Consider the following 18,870-nt stretch of genomic DNA (forward strand, 5'->3'; position numbering starts at 1 on the left):
TTTGGGTTGGAATATAAGAGGGTTTTGAGATACTCTCAAATAATTAGAAAGACAAGGGAGTGGACGATTAGAAATGGGAGCTAATTATGGCTTATTGAGCACTTACCTTGGGCCAGGCCCTGCTCCAAACACGTGACATGGATGAACTTATTTAGTTTTTACGACAACCTTACTAGGTAGACATATTGTTCTCCCCATTTTACAGGTGAGATAACTGAGGCTAAGAGATTGAGTATCTTGTCAAGGACACACAAGATGGGAAGCTGTGTGTATCAATTTGCTAAGGCTGCCATGACAAATCCCCACACGCTGGGTGGCTTTAAACCACAGAAATTTTTTTCTCCCACAGTTCTAAAGGGAGACCGGAGATCCAAAATCAAGGTGTCAGCAGGGCTGTGTTCCCTCTGAAGGCCCTAGAGAAGAATCCCTCCTTGCCTATTCCTGGCTTCTGGTGGCTCCCAGCAATCCTAGGCGTGTCCTGGCCTGTAGCTGCATCACTTGCATCTCCGCCTGTGTCTTCCATGGTCCTCTTCCCTGTGTGTGTCTCTGTGGGTCCTCTCCTCTTCTTATAAGGACACTAGTCTGACCTCACTTAATTTAACTCATTATATCTGTAAAGACTGTATTTCCAGAGGTCACCTTCTGAGATTCCCAGTGGATATGAATTTGGAAGGGACAGCATGCAATCCACCGTATCATGGTCATAGCATGTCACAGTGGATTGCAGCGGATTGTACACTGTGATCCATGGTTGCAGGTGCCCAGTGGATATGAATTTGGGACACTGTGCAGTCCACTTTACCATGGTCGTAGCCAGGACCTGTTCCTGCCTTCTAGGACAAGAGTGGAGAAAAGGGAAAGAAAGCAGAAGCCTAGGTAGGCTCAGGGTTTGCCCGGGTGCTCTTGAGATGGACAAAGAATGGGCGAAAATCCCTTGGGCTTTTAAGAGGTCGTGTGGCCGGGAGGGACTGGAGCCCTGGGCGAGACGCCTGCCCGAGTGAGGTGGGGTTGCCGGGCACAGTGGGACAGTGTGAGGACTGTGTGAGTGAGATTTTCCTGGGCAAAGCTAAACAGCTTTCTGGACTCAAGGGGAGGAGGCAGGTTTGGGGTTAATGCCCCGCCATGCTTGAGTAGCTTAAATAAAGGTTATCTGGACTACTTCCTTTCTTAAGCAGCTACGTTACTCTGTCTCTGAAGCCGTGGGGGAACCCCAGAGGCAGACATCAGCGTGTCCAGGTTGTAAAATCAGACTTGGAGTGCCAGACAGAGGAGAAAGCACTTTGGCATGTTTTCTGCCTCACTGCAAAATAAATGTATAAGCATTCCAGGGAAACTGCAGGGAGAGGGGAACATTCTTCAGCAGGCGAGGAAGGATAAATGCAAAGTAAACGTATAAGGCTTATAATTACTCATTTGAAGTGTGTAAAATGTAATTAATATGATCTGTGTTGCAGTGCTGTCTCTCTCGTTTTATTTAAGTGAACATAAAATGTAATTTATGAGGGCTTCCCCAGGTTAACTGCCAATATCAATTCCTTGAACTGTGTTTTTTCCACAGCGTCTTAAGTTTCTCAGCAATAAAGTTCTTCTACTACTGTAGAGGTTTTCAGGGACAGAATTTATGCTGAGCTTTGGGGTAGGGGCTGGTTCTCTTTTACCCTAGACACTCACACTCTCCACCCCTTAGGCCAGCCTAAAGATGCCAATTCCTATTAATTATCTTCTCTGTTGATGTGAGGTTTTTTCATGTCACTGGGATGACAGTTGTATACAGAAAAGGCTTCTAATAAAATTTAAGTCACAAATCTAGGAAGCTACCTTTAAATTTAGAATTACTCTTCTATTCATAAGCCTTTAACAGTTACATTTAGGGTGGCCTTTAATTAATGTTTGATCCTTTAACACACTTAATCTTCTGATAACAATTCAAATTGCTTTTAAAATGTCATCTATTTACAGTTATTTTTGAATACTTCATTTGCCCAATTAATGCACAAGCATTTATTTATTCATTTGTTTGTTTATTTATTTTGAGATAGGGTCTCACGCAGTTGCCCAGACTAGAGTGCAGTGGCAGGATCGTGGCTCACTGCAGCCTCAACCTCCTGGGCTCAAGCAGTCCTTCCACTTCCGCTTCCCCGGTGGCTGGGATACAGGCATGCACCACCACACCTTGGTGGTGTTTGTATTTTTTGTAGAGATGGGGTTTTGTCTTGTTGCCCAGGCAGGTCTCGAAAACCTGGGCTCAAGCAATCTACCTGCCTTAGCCTTCCACAGTGCTGGGATTACACGTGTTCACCATCCTGCCCGGCTCAAGTATTTACGTAATAGAAATCTAATACCTCAAACTTAAATATGGCAGATCTTAAGATTTACTTATTTAATTTATTTAATGTTTCAGACTCTTCAATTGGTTAGAGATTAAGATTTTTTTGTTTTGTCTTGTTTTGTTTTTGAGATGGAGTCTCACTCTGTTGCCTGGGCTAGAGGAGATTAAGTTTTTAAAATGCTCTAGTATTATATGTAAACTTAGATTTCAGCTTAAAATTTCAAATCAAATAAATTGTTCAATGAAGTCTTTCATAGTGTATTGCAATGTAGATCTATTCAAGCAGGTCAAAATCTTGAAAATATTAATATTATGGGTTTATTCTTAAACATCTCTATACTTATTTTAAAAGCAGTCTTATTGAAATATTATTTACGTGTAAAATTCACCCACTTTCAGTGTAGAATTCAATGAATTTTAGCATTTTATAGAGTGCGTCCCCACAGTCTAATTTTAGAACATTTCCATCACCCTGGAAAGAAACTCTGTGTCTATTTATTGTCACTTGCCATCCCCACCCCTGGCCTTAGGCAATTGCTGGTCTACTTTCTGTGTCTGTGTACTTACCAGTTCTGGACATTTTTTTGCACTTCATTTGAAATCATCCCAGGTTTTTAAGAAAACAATTTTGGCATCTCAAACAATATTGGGGTCACCTTCTCAAGCCACTTTTCGGGTTGCAGCCTCAGAAGCCTGAAGCTGCTTTCTTCAGAGCCGAGCTCTGCTCTGAGTGGGTTCCTGCAGCCTATGACCCAGACTTGAGTCACAGACTGGCTCATTCCAATGTCTTGCCACCAAAGACCAGACCCACCCAGATGGCTTCATTATGTCTTGATTCCTTCCTTGCCTGTCCTCGGGCTCACAAACAGCTTTAAGACTTAGTTAAGTGAGAGTTGACTGAAGTCCATCCTGGCATTGTTTTACCTAAGGTCACTGTTCTAAAGTTCTGTATGTGACAGCCATGTTCCATTGCCCACCTGCCATCCTCACAGCACCAGCTTTCAGTGTAGAAAGCTGGTGTACTACCATGCCCAGCTAATTTTTGTATTTTCATAGAGACGGGGCTTCACCACGTTGACCAGGCTGGTTTTGAACCATCAAGCCAGTTAGTGGTGGCCACCAGCCAACCTGCTCACCAGCAGCCTCTGGGCTCCGCCTCAGGGTGTTGCTCCATGTCCCAGCAAAACAGCTTAAAAAGCAAAACCGCAGCCAGGAGTTGGACAGATACCTGAACACCGTGTTCATAGCAGCATGAGTCACGGTGGCCAGAAGTTGGAAGCAACCCTAATGCCCATCAGTGGATGAATGGATAGTGGTATGTATGATGGGATATTATTCAGAATAACAATATGTCAGAATAAGGAAATTCTTACACATCCTACAATGTGGATGGACTTAAAAGACATTACGCTAAGTGAAAAAAGCCAGACACAAAAGGACAGACAGTGTATGATCCCACTTGCGTGAAGTACTTAGAATATTCTAATTCAGCTGGGTTTGGTGGCTCACATCTGTAATCCCAGCACTTTGGGAGGCCGAGGTGGGTGGATTGCTTGAGTCCAGGAATTCAAGGCAAGCATGGGCAACATGGTGAAACCCATCAAGGCAAGCCTGGGCAACATGGCAAAACCCATCTCTATAAAAAATTCAAAAATTAGCCAGGGATGGTGGCCTGTGTCTGTAGTCCCAGCTACTCTGAAGGCTGAGGTGGGAGGATTGCTTGAGACTAGAAGGCAGAGGTTGCAGTGAACCAAGATTGTACCACTGCACTCCAGCCTGGGTGACACAGCAAGACCTTGTCTCAAAAAAAAAAAAAAAAAAAAATATTCAAATTCATAGAGACAGGAACTCGAATGGGGGTTACCATGGACAAGAGAGACGGGAATGGGGAGTTGTTATTACAAAGTGATATATAGTTGGTGACAGTTGCACAAGAATGTGAATGTACTTAATGGCACTGACTTGGACACCTGAAAGTGGTCAAAATGGCAAATTTTATGTTATGTATATTTTATTACAATTAACAAAAAAGCAAAACTGCAGTTGTATTATTTCTTGCCTCGAAGAACTGATTCAAGGGTTCTAGTTTGACTACAGAATCAGATGAATGCTTTCTCGGTTTGGCCTCAAATCCTTGTCTGGATGACTTAAAGTTCCCAGCACTTTGGGAGGCTGAGGCAGGCGGATCACCTGAGGTCAGGAGTTCAAGACCAGCCTAGTCCACATGGTGAAACCCCGTCTCTATGAAAATACAAAAATTAGGTGGGCGTGTGGCACATGCCTGTAATCCCAGCTACTTGGGAGGCTGAGGCAGGAGAATTGCTTGAACCCAGGAGGAGGAGGCTGCAGTGAGCCAAGATGGCGCCACTGCACTACAGCCTGGGCGGCAAAGCAAGACTCTGTCTCAAAAATAAATAAATAAATACATAAAGATGCTTCACCCTCGCTGGCCCATCCCTTGGCTATTAGGTGCCACATGACCCTTGTAAGTACCTATGCCCAGGCCCCTGGCCTCATTGGCCCCACCTGGTACCAGTTTCTCCCTCTGCTCTTCTCCAGATGGCCTGCACGTGTGCTCTCTATGTGTGCACCTGTTCCCCGTGTCTGGCTGGTCCAGCGTCCCCAGACCCTTCCAAGATACAAATCCCCTGGGGTGCTCATCAAGCTTGAAGCTTCCCAGGCCCCTCTGTAGGAGAATCTGATTCAGAAGGGCTGGGAATATATGTTTTTTAAATAGTACCTCGGATGACTCTTATCAGGAAAGTTTAGAAGACCTTGGACTGGGGTGAGTGTATTTCAAAATGGTTTAGTTTCCTGTCTTTTGGGAAAGGCACTTCCATTCATTCATTTATTCATTCAGCCCTGAATTTAGGCCCCTTTTAGGAACTGAGGATATTGTGGTAGACAAGACAGTCCAAGTCCTTTTGCTCATGAAACTTAGGGTCTCGTGGTGGCAATAAATAGACAACAGCCAATAAAGCATTTAAGATAGAAAGACGGGAGGGAATCAATGCCTTGAAGAAGAATATGGCAGGTGGGGCATGGCGGCTTATACCTGTAATCCCAGCACTTTGGGAGGCTGAGGCGGGCAGATCACTTGAAGCCAGGAGTTTGAGACCAGCCTGGCCAACATGGTGAAACCCTGTCTACTAAAAATGCCAAAAATTAGCTGGGCCTGGTGGCACACGCCTGTAATCCCAGCTACTTGGGAGGCTGAGGCATGAGAATCGCTCAAACATGGGAGTTGGAAGTTGCAGTGAGCCAATATCACACCACTTTACTCTAGCCTGGGCGACAGAACAAGACCCTGTCTTTAAAAAAAAAAAAGAATACAGCAAAGAAGGGGAGGGACAGGAGAGAAATGAGGCCACAGGAGACAGTGTGTCCAGGGAAGCTCTCTCTGGGGACCTGATGATGCGGTCGGAGGGCAGAGTAAAGAAGAGAGCAGTTGTTGGTGTTGGGAGAGGGGCTCCAGGCCGACAGAGCAATGAGTGCAAAGGCCCTGAGGCTCATGCTTGGTTTTTTGGAGAAAGAGCAAGATGACCAGTATGGCAGAGGAGGAGGGGCAGAGGCAGGTGGGGCTATATCATGGGGGCCCTCTGGGCCATGGAAAGACTTTGGATTTTGTTCTAAGATGGTGGCAGGTCTTTGGAGCAGGAAGGCTGTTGTGATCTGATTTACGTTTTTAGATTATTCTGGCCACTGGTAGAGAATAGAGTAGGGAGGCCAAGGTGGCAACAGGGAGACCAGTTAAGAGGTTTTCGTCATAGCCCAAGGGGAAGGCGATGATGGCTTGTACCAGGGTGGTGAGGACAGAGACATGCTGATGGGTGGGGCATAGCAGACTGAAAAAAGAGTTTAAGAATAATTCCTCGCTGTTTGGTCTTCACAGCTAGGGCATGGTGGTGGCATCCACTGTGATGGTGAACATTGTAGGAGGGAAATTTTAACTGTGGAAGCCAGGAGTTCTCTTTATCAATGTTTAACATATTCCATTCATAAGCACCCTCAAATTGAACTTAAAGGAAGAGTCAAGTCAAGGCCACAGGTCCTACAACAGGGCTGGAAAGCACACCTGTGGGACCTCTGGCCTTGGCTTGACTCTTTCCAGATATCTGAGTCAGGCGTTTTCAAACCATGCACCATGACCCATTGGTGTGTTGTAAAATGGGTTTAGTGAGTTGTGATTAGTACTTTATAAAAGAACAATAGGAAATGTTAGTTCGTCACACATAGTAAGGATAGTACTTCTAAAATAAAACTTGTCTTGGTTTTCTATATATATTTATATGTAAATCACGTGCAAAAGGAGAAAGGGATGAGGCCAGGAATCAGGAGGTCTTCATTTTAGCTGCAACTCGGCCTATAGCCAGCCGTGTGTCCTTGAACAGATCACCTTCTATCCTGCACGTCCATTTCTTGACCTGTAAAATGGGCCTAGGGATGTGGTAGTTTAATCTTTTAATACCTGGCACCTCCTCCCCTCCCCTCCCTTCCGCTCCCCTTCCCTGCCATCTCCTCTCCTCTCTTCCCCTTCTCTCCTCCCTTCCCCTTCTCTCTCTTACTGTCCCTTTCTCTCTTCTCCCTTCTCGTCTCTCATGCTCTCAGTGGGTGGACAGCATACCCCACTGGCCGGGAAGATTACGTTTGAGCTTTGTGTCTTAATCTGTTCAGGGTGCTATAACAAAATACCATGAACTGGGTGGCTTATACAGAACAGAAATGTATTTCTCACAGTTCTGGAGGCTGGGAAGCCCAAGACCAAGGCATTGGTAGATTTGGTGTCTGGTGAGGCCCCGCTTTCTGGTTCATAGGTAGTCCCTTCTTGCTGTGTCCTCACATGGTGGAGGGGGTAAGTGGTCTTTTTAGGGGCTTCTTTTATAAGGGCACTAATCCCATTTATGAGGTCTCTACCCCCCATGACCAAATCACCTTCCAAAGGCCCCACCCTCTAAAATGATTATCTTGGGGGTTAGTATTTTGGGGGGACAAAAACATCCAGATTATAGCACTTTGTGTCCTGCCATTTCTTTTGCTCAGTCAGAATCAGTTTTGAGGATACTTTCCCTAACCACATAGATTCATTCTCTTTCCTTGTGTGGAAGTCATTGGACCAGGTGGTCTCTGAAGAGCTCTTTTTGTCTTAGATGTGCCTGATGGTGCACTAACCCGTCAGGCTGACAACAGATTTGTACTTGGACAGGGATCTTGTACTTTTGGAAGTAGGCATGCGCTCTGGGCATATGTCTGCAGATCGGCCAGAATTCTCTAAAAGAGGGAATGGGTTGGCTGCTGGGGCCATCGGTTTGGGGGACTCCATTTGGTGGCCCAGTTCTTCTCCTGGTTGGTAAATATTTTAATGTATACAGTATATTCTTCAAAGCTGAGTATAAGAGCCCCCACTGGAAGGCTTCCATGTCAGTAAATCTCACGGCTCTTAGATGAAGCTGCATCTTTTCCCAGGCTATACTAAGCACATTCACGTAATTCTTAGATTTACACCCTTGACTTTCATCTGCCAAGTTTAATTCACTTTAGTTCTACAACCACCTTCTACAGGCTGGGCGTCGGGAGGGGCTCTTGCTTGGAGGAGCTGGAGTAGGAGAGACCGACGTGGGAATGGCTATGATATAGGTTCAGATTATTCTCTAATCAAATCAACCCCAAATCCCTCAGTATTCTTCAGTGAATTTGCTTATAGGGTCTCCAGTAAGGAGAAAGAGATTTGGGAATGGTTTTAAAGGCTCTGAATTGTCCCTGTGGGAGGGACTGGGTGAGGGGAGGAATGGGAAGTTGGAAAACTTAAGTTTGATAATGGCATGGATGACAGGTTAGGCTGAACCCTATTTTCACCTCACTGTTTCACGACTCCTGGAAAGTCACTTGTGAATACAAGTGTGCTGAATGTTTTGTAAAGCTCCTGAAGGTCTGATTGGTGGGAGAATACTGGGTCAACATTTGGGATTGCCTATTTGCTTGGTCTCTATCAGTCCCCAACATCTATAAGCTGTGACATGTCCCATTTCCCAGGAGTGGGGGAAAGCATGCAGGTGTGTGGGTTTGAATCCCAACTCTGCCATTCACTAGCTATGTCACTGGGTCAGTTCTTAACTTCTTTGAGCCTCAGCTTCCTTGTCTGTAAAATGGGTGTGATACCACCTCCCTCCTGGCTTGGCCGTAAGTAATAGAGAGAGACAGTAATAAAGGCTCATGTTGACTGGGTACTTGGAGAGTTCATTTAAGGCACATCACAGCAGCATAACAGTATATCATATTAATTTTTCTTTTTGATTTAACTACTTTGGCTAAGAAGGTAATTGAAAAACTTTGAGGAAGCATTGGCACTTTGAGAAGAATTTGTCAGGAGAGCACATGCTAACTCCTTTTCTTTGTTCGTTTGCTGTAAGTAAGTGATTTGGTCTGATACCCTTTAGTAGAGTACCTTTGGTTAAAGCCTCAGATCACTTGTTCTGTTGTTTTTATTCATTTGACACAAACGTACCGAGTACCTGCTGTGCGCGGAGCACTTAGGCCGTGGACACATAGAGAGGGGCAAACCTGGCAGGCGAGGGGCTTGGCTACGCCCAGGGGTGATCTCCAGCCCTGCTGTGGGACCTCTGGCCATTCTGTCCCCACACTGGGCCCAGTATTTTCCTCTGCAAATGAGCAGGAGTGACCAGATGAGGGCTAAGAAACCCTCAGACTCCAAATATGAGTTTGGATTCAAAGAGCTACAGGATCCTTGTAATAAAATGAAATCTCACGGAGACAGAGGTTCCTGGGTATTTTTAAATCTCAGAGTGGATTAGCTTCAGATGTAGTTTTCGGGAGGACTTACTGGCTTCTGTTTACCTCTCATATTTATGAGAAAGGTTTAGGATTGAACCAAGTCTAAGCCAAACTGTGATGTAGAAGCCTTCGGGCTTCAGTACTCTCCTTCCTCTTCTCCCCGCTCTCCCCCTTTTATTTTGCTTTTTCTTCTCTTGCCTCCAGTTCTGGTATTCCTTCCAGAAAGCGACTCAAACAGTGCGCTTGGGTTCTAGTGTTAGAAGGGAGTTCCTTCCTTTGCATTTAAAAGGAGAGTAGGGCTTGACGAGGTGGCTCACGCCTGTAATCCCAGCACTCTGGGAGACCAAGGTGGGAGGATTGCTTGAATGCAGGAGTTCGAGACCGGCCTGGGCAACATGGCAAAACTGTTTCCACAAAACAATTGCAAAAATTATCTGGGCATGGTGGCATATGCCTGTAGTCCCAGGCACTGGGGAGGCTGAGGTGGGAAGATCACTTGAGCCTGGGAGATAGAGGTTGAGATTGGGCTACTGCCCTCTTGCGTGGGTGACAGAGTGAGACCCTGTCTCAAAAAATTAAAAAATAAAATAAAAGGAGAGTGTTGGCAGTGCTGAACTCAAAGTAATGTAAGTCATTGCTAAGGAGAGCTTCAAGGTGCCTCTGTTAGGGGTCAGATTCTTCCCACTCTGAGATCCCCTAACTCTGAGTTCCTCCTGGGAGAGCTTCAGGTTGCAGCTGGGTTACTGAGACAAGGAGTTTGTCCTAAAAGCTACCCGTGTGGCCCACGCCCCGCTGAGCTACAGACTACCAGCTCTGCTTCTGTGTAAGGTTTTTTCTTGGAGGGGATGTCACTATTTCTGTGTTATTATTGCAAAATGATAAAAACCTCACTAGCAGGGGTTTTAAAACGCTGGTGGATTGTAAACCGGGTAGAGATTGTTCTCACAGCCAGGTGTGGCTTTTCCGTTCCCTGCCTCTCCTGGCCTCAGATTCTTTCCTCCCACGCTGATTACTGTTTCACTGCTCCCCACCCACCGCTCCTTCCACCCTGACTCCCCAAACCTGAGCAATTCTAGGGCTTGTTTAACCCATGGTTCTACCATGGTTAACTTCCGCCGCCCTGTGCTTGGAAGTTAGGAGGTTAGAGTTAGAGCCAGCTCTCCACGGGCTGCTCTCAGTTAGCGGACTGGGAATGGAGGGTCCACTTGAAAACAACGTGCTCTTCATTATAATGAAACACACACAAGCGGCTCGAGTTTAATTTTAGCTTCATTTATGTATCGTGGGAGATGTGGAACTGTTTCTGGGTCCAAGAAATCATACTGTAATTTGAGCTAATTAGATTCTTAGCGATCACATGGTTGAACCTCTTCACCTGACCAAGGAGAAAACGGAGGCCCAGGGAGACCTTGTTCAAAGTGAAGATCTTAGTTTGGTGGCAGAGCTAGGGGTGGGATCCAGCTCTGTGGCTTTCCACGTGGACGGTTTTTGAGTGCCATGGACCAGGCTAGTTTACGTGTTCACTTCATTCCCACCACCACCCTATGATACAGGCATTATTAACCGCGTTACATAGCTGAGTTTCAGAGATTAGGAAGTTGACCCAACGTCCCAAGGCTAGTTAATGGGTAAAACCAGGACTTGAATCCAATTCTGGTTGAACCTGCTTCTTCCAAAGAGTTTTGCTGGGTGAGCAACTCATCTTGGTTTACCTGGAACTTACTTGATTTTAGCACTCATTTCATCACAGTGAGCTCAGAAGAGGATGAGGGAGAGCTGGGAGACTCAGTGTCCTTTGAGGGCTGACTTTGGGTCCCCCGGCTGCAAAACAGAATTGCCTGTCCTTGCAGGAGCAGCTCCCGCTGAGGGAGCTGGGCATTGCTCACCCTTCTAACTTGATGAGGTTGAATCAGACACTGTTCTGTCTTGACGGATGGGCTGGGGCACACTGCTAGGGCTCCGGCATGAATTTGTGCATTTGGAAAAAACATTTCTGCAAGTGCATTGCTGCCCTGCACTCTCTGAGTGTGGAGCAGATGAATCATGCCCAGCCTGTTAGCAAGTCAGATTTGGAAAGCGTCCGAAGTCAACCGAGTATTAGAGTTGTTTTGCCAGCAGAAGGAGCAGAGACCCATCTGGACTTGGGGGATTTAGTACAGCAGTGCTTCATTTTGAAACGTTGAGGGAAGTGACAGCCCAAAAATGGTAGGAGTTGTAAGGGTAAACGCATCTTTTACTGCCTTTCGAGACAGCACGGTGAAGAGCACCAGTGCTAGAAATAAACAGACATGGGTTGTCAATTAGATACTTGCCCTTGCTGCTTGCTGGCTGTGTGATCTTGGACAAGTTACTTAACCTCTCTGGGCTTCAGTTTTCTCAAGTGCAAAATGGGAGTAGATGACATCATTATTACATCTAACTTAAAGGGGTTTTATCAGGATTCAATGAAACAATGTGAGAAAAGGGCTGAGCATTGTGTCAGGCATCAGATACATGGTACATTCCCACTACGTGGTAGTTTATTTTGTAAGATATGACTTCTGGCCCTGGCTCTGCTGCTAGCTACACTGGGCACTTTGGACAAGCGTGTAAGGTCTCCGAGTTTCTTCTGTAAATCGAGGGGATTGGCCTATACTCGAATCCCTTGGAATTCTAAATGTCTTTGGTTTTAGGACATGCATGAGAGGCAAGTTCCTACCTAGGGTCCTGCAGTATTTCAGTTCTATGTCTTCAGACCTGAATTAACAATCCAGCAGCTCTCTTGCATTCCAGCAGCACTGAGAGGGTCACAGGGAGTCGCCCAGAGAACTAGGTGGGCTTGATTCCTTTGTCCTGAGCCAGCTCTCCACGGGCTGCTCTCAGTTAGCAGACTGGGAATGGAGTGTCCACTTGAAAACAACGTGCTCTTCATTATAATGAAACACACACAAGCGGCTTGAGTTTAATTTTAGCTTCATTTATGTATCGTGGGAGATGTGGAACTGTTCCTGGGTCCAAGAAATCATACTGTAAATTGAGCTAATTAGGTTGTTTAAAAAAAAAAACCTTTAATCCCATTGATTTGAGTTTAGAGAGGAGAAAACAAGTGTTGTGGCTAAATAAAACTCCCAGCGGGCGGGGTGGACAGCAGAAGGCTGCCGTTAAATGTCCTCGGGGCCTCAGGGATTTCTTTTACGGGGCTTTTGATCATCAGACCTTTCATTTTTCAAAGGAAAAAAAAAATAACCGTAGCCTAATACTACTGGCAGTTTTCTCCATATATAGCAAGAACTAAACCTCTCTGATGCTCTTAAAGGAAGTGTTAAATCCTCTATCATTCATCAACCTTTTGAGTACCTACTACATGCCAGGCACTACAGCAACAACATGAATAGGTTAGAGAGAGGCTCTATCCCCCAAACCCAGTGCCTGGCGAGTTGCCCCGCACATCGTAGGTGCGTGATAAAAACTTGTCGAATGAATGAGTGTAATAAAACCATTAATTAATAGTTTGCCATCACAGCATTTCAATGAATCCTATTACATTTTGACTTGTCCTAGAAGTGGCCAGCCAAGCAGGTCTCAGGCCTGGAGGAGACTATGGGGATGTTTGACTTACCTGTCAGTGAAGAGGTGACCCAGTGTGGCAGCTGAGACCATGGGCTGTCTAAGGCAGAATCCCATCTCCACCTCTTTCTAGTCATGAGACCTGGGCAAGTTACCTAACCCTGCTGTGCCTCGGTATTCTCATCAGTGAAGTGAGGACAGTAGTAGTACCCGCGCCGTGGGACTGTTGTGGGGATTAAATGTGTGAACTGCTTGGTGAAGCATTGATGCCCTCTGAACGTTAGCTGCCACCGTTTGGGCCTTGGTTACTCAAACTCCCCTAACACCACTTGTAAGATACATGCGGGGTGAATATACTCGTGTGCATAATTGCTAGTCCTTCCTTTGCATCCCAGACAACAGAATAGGTCCTCATTATTACCATTTGCATATGACTAGCCCAGAAGTCATTTGTGGCCCCTGGAAACCGAAAGCCCCTGTGGTCTAAACCTGAGAGGGTACAGTGGGGCTTAACTTCTAGGGAGGGTCCGAACCTTCACGCAACATCAGCAGTAGGAGATGGTCCACAGCTCTTACTGTAGATGCTACAGTGTCTTCTGAGGTAGATGGAGCCCGGTGGTGTGGAAATTGTTTATTCTATAATTGGATGCTCAAGAATCAGAAAGCATAAAGAGTATAATTTGTACCTGTCTTCCCCATGGTGGGGAAGTCTTATTAAAATGCAGATTCCTGGGCCTTCACTTCCATCTGCCCTTCCTTCTGATTCAACAACTCTGGGAGGAAGCCCAAGAATGTGCCCAGAAATCTGCTTTTTTAAAAAAGCAATATGATGGGCAAAGTAAGTAGAGCGCACATTGAGAAACTCTAGTTTTTGGAACGTGACATGGAGGATTTGGGGAACTTTATCTTTTCTTCACTCTCCTTCTCTTCCTTCCACATATCACTGGGCTCCTCCTGAGTCGTCTGGCTCCTTCTTTTCTCTTGAGGAGAGACAAAGTGCTGGCCCAAGCCTCCCACCCTGGTGGGCGGGGCAGGCCTTGACTCAGTGGTCTGTATCCTCGTGGCCGGCTGGCCTAGCTGAATTGGGAGGTGACCCTTGGCTCCTCCCTTGGGCAGCGCCTGTCAGTCTCGAGGCCAGCTTGGCTCCTTTCCACTGACATGGCCTTGACCTTGGCCAAGTGCCTGCAGTAAAGGGAGGCGCGGAGGGGTTATCTGTAAAATGCAGGTACTTCCTTCCCCTTGGGAAGGATCCCACTGCACCGACTGCCTGGTGCACAGTGAGCACTCCAGAAATGGTGGGGTTGTTATCATTCCCATAAAAGGCACACAAGGCCCCTTTGGCTTTTGTGGTCTGGGGAGCCAAGGCCGGTTCCCATGGCACCTAGTGAAGTCACGGGCAGGGCTGATGGCTGTGGGCAAATAACCCAAGGCTCAGGCCCCACACGGTCAAAGCATTTTAAAGACCTCGTATTAGAAAAATAAACCAATTAAATAATACTGCCCCCCATAAAAGCAGACTTTTAATGGATTCCATGGTAGGTTTTTCACCACGGCGGTCCCGGAGCCATGGGCCTCGATGAGCCTGTCTGCCGCCATAGGGAGAATTTAATCTTGCCCGGCGTGGGCATAATTTTACGAGTTTTATGGCTGTTTTTACTTCTCCGAAGTGTTGCTATGTCATTGTGCACCAAGGGCAACTTGCGTGCATTTAACAGTTTACCTCCTTTTTGGTGGAAATGAAAAATGAAGTCATAAATTAAAGAAAAACAACATAGAATTTTTTTTTTCCCTCTTCTTGGGGCAACTGGAGGAACAAAGAACCAGTGTTTCTCTGTACAGCCTGATCAAATTCTAATGGCTTTAATGTATTGACATTTGCCTGTGATTCTGCCCTCCGCAGGGAAGACTGTGGGCATGTAGCTATGTTTGGAGCTTGTACTACTGACCCTGAGAAGACCTGGAGCGGTTCTCTAGGGCAGGGGTTGGCAAACTGTAGCCCAAGGACCAAAGCTGGCCCACTGCCCATTGTTGTTCATTGATGGAAAAAACTCAAAAGAAGAATAATATTTTCTGACACATGAAAATTAGGTGACATTTTCCCAGATTTCCCTGTTCATCGGTGAAGTTTTGTTGGTGCCCAGCCACATCCATTCCTTTCAGTATCTTTTGGTAAGGCTTGCACACCACGATGGCCCTGCAGAAGAGTTATGACAGAGGCTGCAGGGTGCAAAGCCTAAATGCTGTCTGGCTGCTTACAGAAAATTCTGCTGACCCCTGCCCTAGGAAGTCAAGGAAAAGGAAAGAGAAAACATGGCATCTTGTTTCTGGGCATTGATGATTGACTTGCAGAGTTTCCATGTGGCTCAAAGTGACAAGTCAACAGAGGCTCACCTGAGCAGCAGTTGTTCCTCCGGAGACCTTCCAGATGTCATCAGCTGCTTGTGGATGACTCTCCTCCCTTTCCCGACCTCAGATTAACTTCTGAGCAGAGGTCCCTGGGCTTACCCCCTGCAGCCAGCCCTCCCAGTCATTTGAGCTGTACCCTGCTTGAGGTCTGGTTTATCCTCATCAGGCCCCTTGATAGCCACGAATAGAGAAGTTCCTGCCTTCCTCCCAAGGGGATCTTAAATAGCTTCTGAAATTTGTCACCTACACTTTTAAACTCTGGCTTTTTGCCAGGTACACTTTTAAGCATTTTGCACATAGTAGTTACTCCTTTAATCTTCACATCCAACCCAGGAAGTTAGATGCCTCTCATTCCCATTTTACAGACAAAGAAGCAGAGGCACAGAGAGGTTAGGTAGTTTCCCTAAGGTCACACAGCCGGTAGTAGTAGAGCCAGTATTCAAACCCAGGCTGTCTGTTCCAGGGAATGTCCTGCTCTCCATTTGCTGCCTCTGTGGAGCAGGTGAGTTCTTTAGGCTCATGGAAGATTCTAGTTTTCCTTTTTTCACTCATGCCATTGTTGCACCTTGAACCATAAGAAAACTGCCTAGGTATACTTGAGCAGAAAGCCCCATTTAGTCTTCCCCCATCTCTCTTTTTTTCCTCTCTCCTTCCTTCCCTTCTTCCTTCCCTCCCTTCTTCCCTCCTTCCTCTTTCTCTGCTTCCTTTTTTCCTTTCCTCTTTCCTTTCCTTCCTCTTTTCCTCTCTCCTTCTTCCCTTCCTTTGCTTCCTCCCCTCCCTTTCCTTCTCTTTTCCTCCTTCCCTCTTTCCTTCTCTCCCTCTCTACTGCTCTCTTTCCTTCCCTCCTACCTTCCTGTTTTCCTTCCTTCCTTCCCTCTCTCCCCATTTCGTCCCTCCCTTCCTCCTTCCTCCTCCCACCAACAAATAATGATCAAGCCCATGACTATGCTTTACACAATGCATGAGGGGCTGCACAGAGTGAACAAGAAAAATGAAAAGGAAAGAATTCATTGCCATTTAAAAAGAGCTCTTGGTGGCTTCAATGTTGGTGGGTTTTGAGGAGTTCACTTAATTCCTTCTCTTTTATTAATTGTAAGTACCATCTCTGTCTGGACCCATAAACTCTTGTCTTTTCTGTTTCATGCTGATATTTTCACTAAAAATAACATAATTTAGGAGAGGCTTTGGGGAGGCTGGGCCTCTGACCTATCCAGTGGGAGGAGCCTCCTGGGGAAGGACCTGCCCGTTCTCAGAAGCCCAGCTTCCAGGGACTAGGAATAAAAGGTCATTGACTGTTGCTGGAGAAGTCTGCGGAATCTTAAAATGTGTTACCAAGCCTGGTGCTGGGTAGAACTTGCTGTGTTTGAAGCAGCCATTATGCTATCTTTTGTAAGTGGTTTCGTTTCAATGAGTTTTAGATGTCTGTCTTGTTTTCTTAAAACACTTGCTGGGGAGACTTTTTAGCATGATTTAGATCCTTCTGGATGTGGAGATGCCTGAATGTTGGGAAGACAGACGGCAGCTGTGCTGTTGGAGAAGGGACAGCGTGGAAATCTTCCTTTGCTAGAAGCTGGTTTTCTCTTTCTTTCCTGCCTGTTTCTTCTTCCCTCCTCTGTGCCTTTTTCTTTGTCAGACAACAAATCTTTATTGCTCATTTCTGATGAGCCTTCACTTTCTTTCCTCAGTCATGCGGAGGAATCCCTTTGGTGTGGACATCTGCTGCCGGAAGGGGTCCCGAAGCCCCCTGCAGGAACTCTACAACCCAATCCAGGTAAGCTTCGAGTACTCTGTCAGCATGTGAACCTTTTTTTTTTTTTTTTTTTTTTTTGTGGGGATGGATACTAAAAACTCCAAAATTGTGGTCGTTGGGGGATTTAAAACTTCCTTTCACAGCCCAGCATTTTACCTTCAGTGGTTGCTTTCTTCGTCACCCTTGTTCTATGTAGCATCTCTGAAAATTTCTAGCAGGGGATGTTTAGAATTAAAGAAATGCCTAGGCTCAGTGCTAAGCGTTCAGACCTGCCCAGGGTTTGAACTCCTGAGATTAATACAGTCTTAAGTCCGAGCAATGGGACTCAGAAATTAAAGGGCCTGCGAGGCTGTGCAGTCTTCTCGTTGGTATCCCCAAAGGAAGAGTTGCACATGGGTACACTTGACACCCACTCCCACATCCCACATATTAAAGCCCAGTGATGCCCCACCTCACTGTGCCAGTTTGGCAAACTCCCTTGTGAGCAGGGACCTTTTGCTAAGTGACTGCCTCAGTAAATCTAACTTGTTAGTTTAATGAGGTAGCAAACGTGGCCTCTGTGCCATCAATTATGAAAAGAGCTCCTCTTTGAGCAAAAAAAAATCCAACCAAGGAAAAGTGTCTTCTGTGGAAAGCTAGTGCAAAGTTAGGAGGCCTGGTTGCCATGGCAACAGCCTCAGTGGCGTGTGTGGGTCCTGATGTGGAGACTCTGGGACTGATCCTTTCGTAGGAACATTAATTAGCATTTGGTGCCCAGAACTGGTGAGTGAACAACTAACAGCAGCATCAGTGGACATTCGATAGCTGTAGAGAAAGAGGGAAAAATGTACTGCTTTGGCTACAGTCTCTGACTAAATTTAATACTTCTTTGGACCAAGGTACCTGGTGGAAGAAGATAATGCATGGGCCTCAAAGGTGTCGAATTTTTAGAACTCTTGCAAAGGGATGCACTCGAGAACTACCTGGTACCCCCTACCACCCTTCCCAATCTCTCACCTCCACTCCCTTCCGGAAAAATAGACTCCTGAGTTTATGCATCATGGGTGGCCTAATTAGGTTAACTCATGCCCTGTCTTGAGGTGTGACTTGGCCAGATTAGTCCATTAGTTGCCACATCAGTATTGCCTGAGGCTTGCTGTACTGGGTTCTGTGGTGACTCAGTGGGGAATTTGATAGTTGGGTTCCCTTTGGTGCCCCAAAAACTCTGCATATGATAGGCAGGTCTCCCAGCCTGTCCACACACATTCTGTCCTAAGGAAGAGGCAGAACTGTGTTTCAACAAAGGATGGGATATCTGGTAACCCGTGTTGAAAACAACACAGGCTCCTCAGATGCAAACCATTCCCATCTTTTTGTTGATATCCTCTGTTCTCAGAGCATTTTCTCCTTCAATACAAAACTGCTGAAACACTGCTGCAGATTTTATGGGTAACATATGGTGTCATGGGAAAAGCTATTTCTGAAGTCACCGCCCCTGTGGATGGAAGGTCCATGGACTGCATCTGTCCTATTCACTGTTGGCTCCTCAGTACCTAACACAGGGCTCTCAAATACTTGTGATTCAAAACATGAAAGTCCAGGTTCAAATCCTGACTTCATCTCTAACTAATTGTGCAACCCTGAATATATGATGAGTTCTCTTTAGAGGTCAGTTTTCCTACCTAAAGCTCTCCCCGGAATGTTGGGAGGATGAAATAATTCTGATGTGTCAGGGGCTCTGTCGGTATGATTTGTCATTTTTGTGGTCCAGAGGATGGCTTCCATATCAGAAGCCTTGACTTAGGAGTGAGACCTAGGGTTCAAAGCCTAATTTCATCATTTCTTAGCTATGTGACTGTGGGGTGTTTACTTAACCTCTCTGAGATTTCTTTCTTTGATTTATAATGTGGCATGAATAATACCTGCCTTGCAGTGTTGCATGTAGTGATGTGTCTTGCTTGGAGCTTCCTGTAGAGTTTGTGCCTTCAGGGGTTGATTCACTCCTTTTTCTCATTCATTTCTTCATGTGCTGTTACATGTGCCTAGGAACATATAGCTTAGTAGCTTAGTA

The 18,870-nt window shown here is 45.9% G+C and overlaps 1 protein-coding gene across 2 annotated transcripts in view; it reads left to right on the forward strand.

Annotated features, from left to right (window-relative positions):
* CHST11 (carbohydrate sulfotransferase 11) overlaps window positions 1-18,870 on the forward strand; it is a 310,662-nt gene that overhangs the window by 129,736 nt on the left and 162,056 nt on the right. The window contains exons 1-2 of one of the 2 annotated variants that reach the window (XM_025402361.1): window positions 3,552-3,644; window positions 16,756-16,841. In XM_025402361.1, the coding sequence (XP_025258146.1) occupies window positions 3,635-3,644; window positions 16,756-16,841 (96 nt within the window). In that variant the 5' untranslated portion in view covers window positions 3,552-3,634. Of the gene's footprint in view, window positions 1-3,551; window positions 3,645-16,755; window positions 16,842-18,870 lie in introns of those variants that run through there. The other variant, XM_025402360.1, reaches the window with a different exon arrangement.

Source organism: Theropithecus gelada, chromosome 11 (assembly GCF_003255815.1).
Source record: "Theropithecus gelada isolate Dixy chromosome 11, Tgel_1.0, whole genome shotgun sequence".
In the NCBI taxonomy this organism is placed as follows: Eukaryota; Metazoa; Chordata; class Mammalia; order Primates; family Cercopithecidae; genus Theropithecus; species Theropithecus gelada.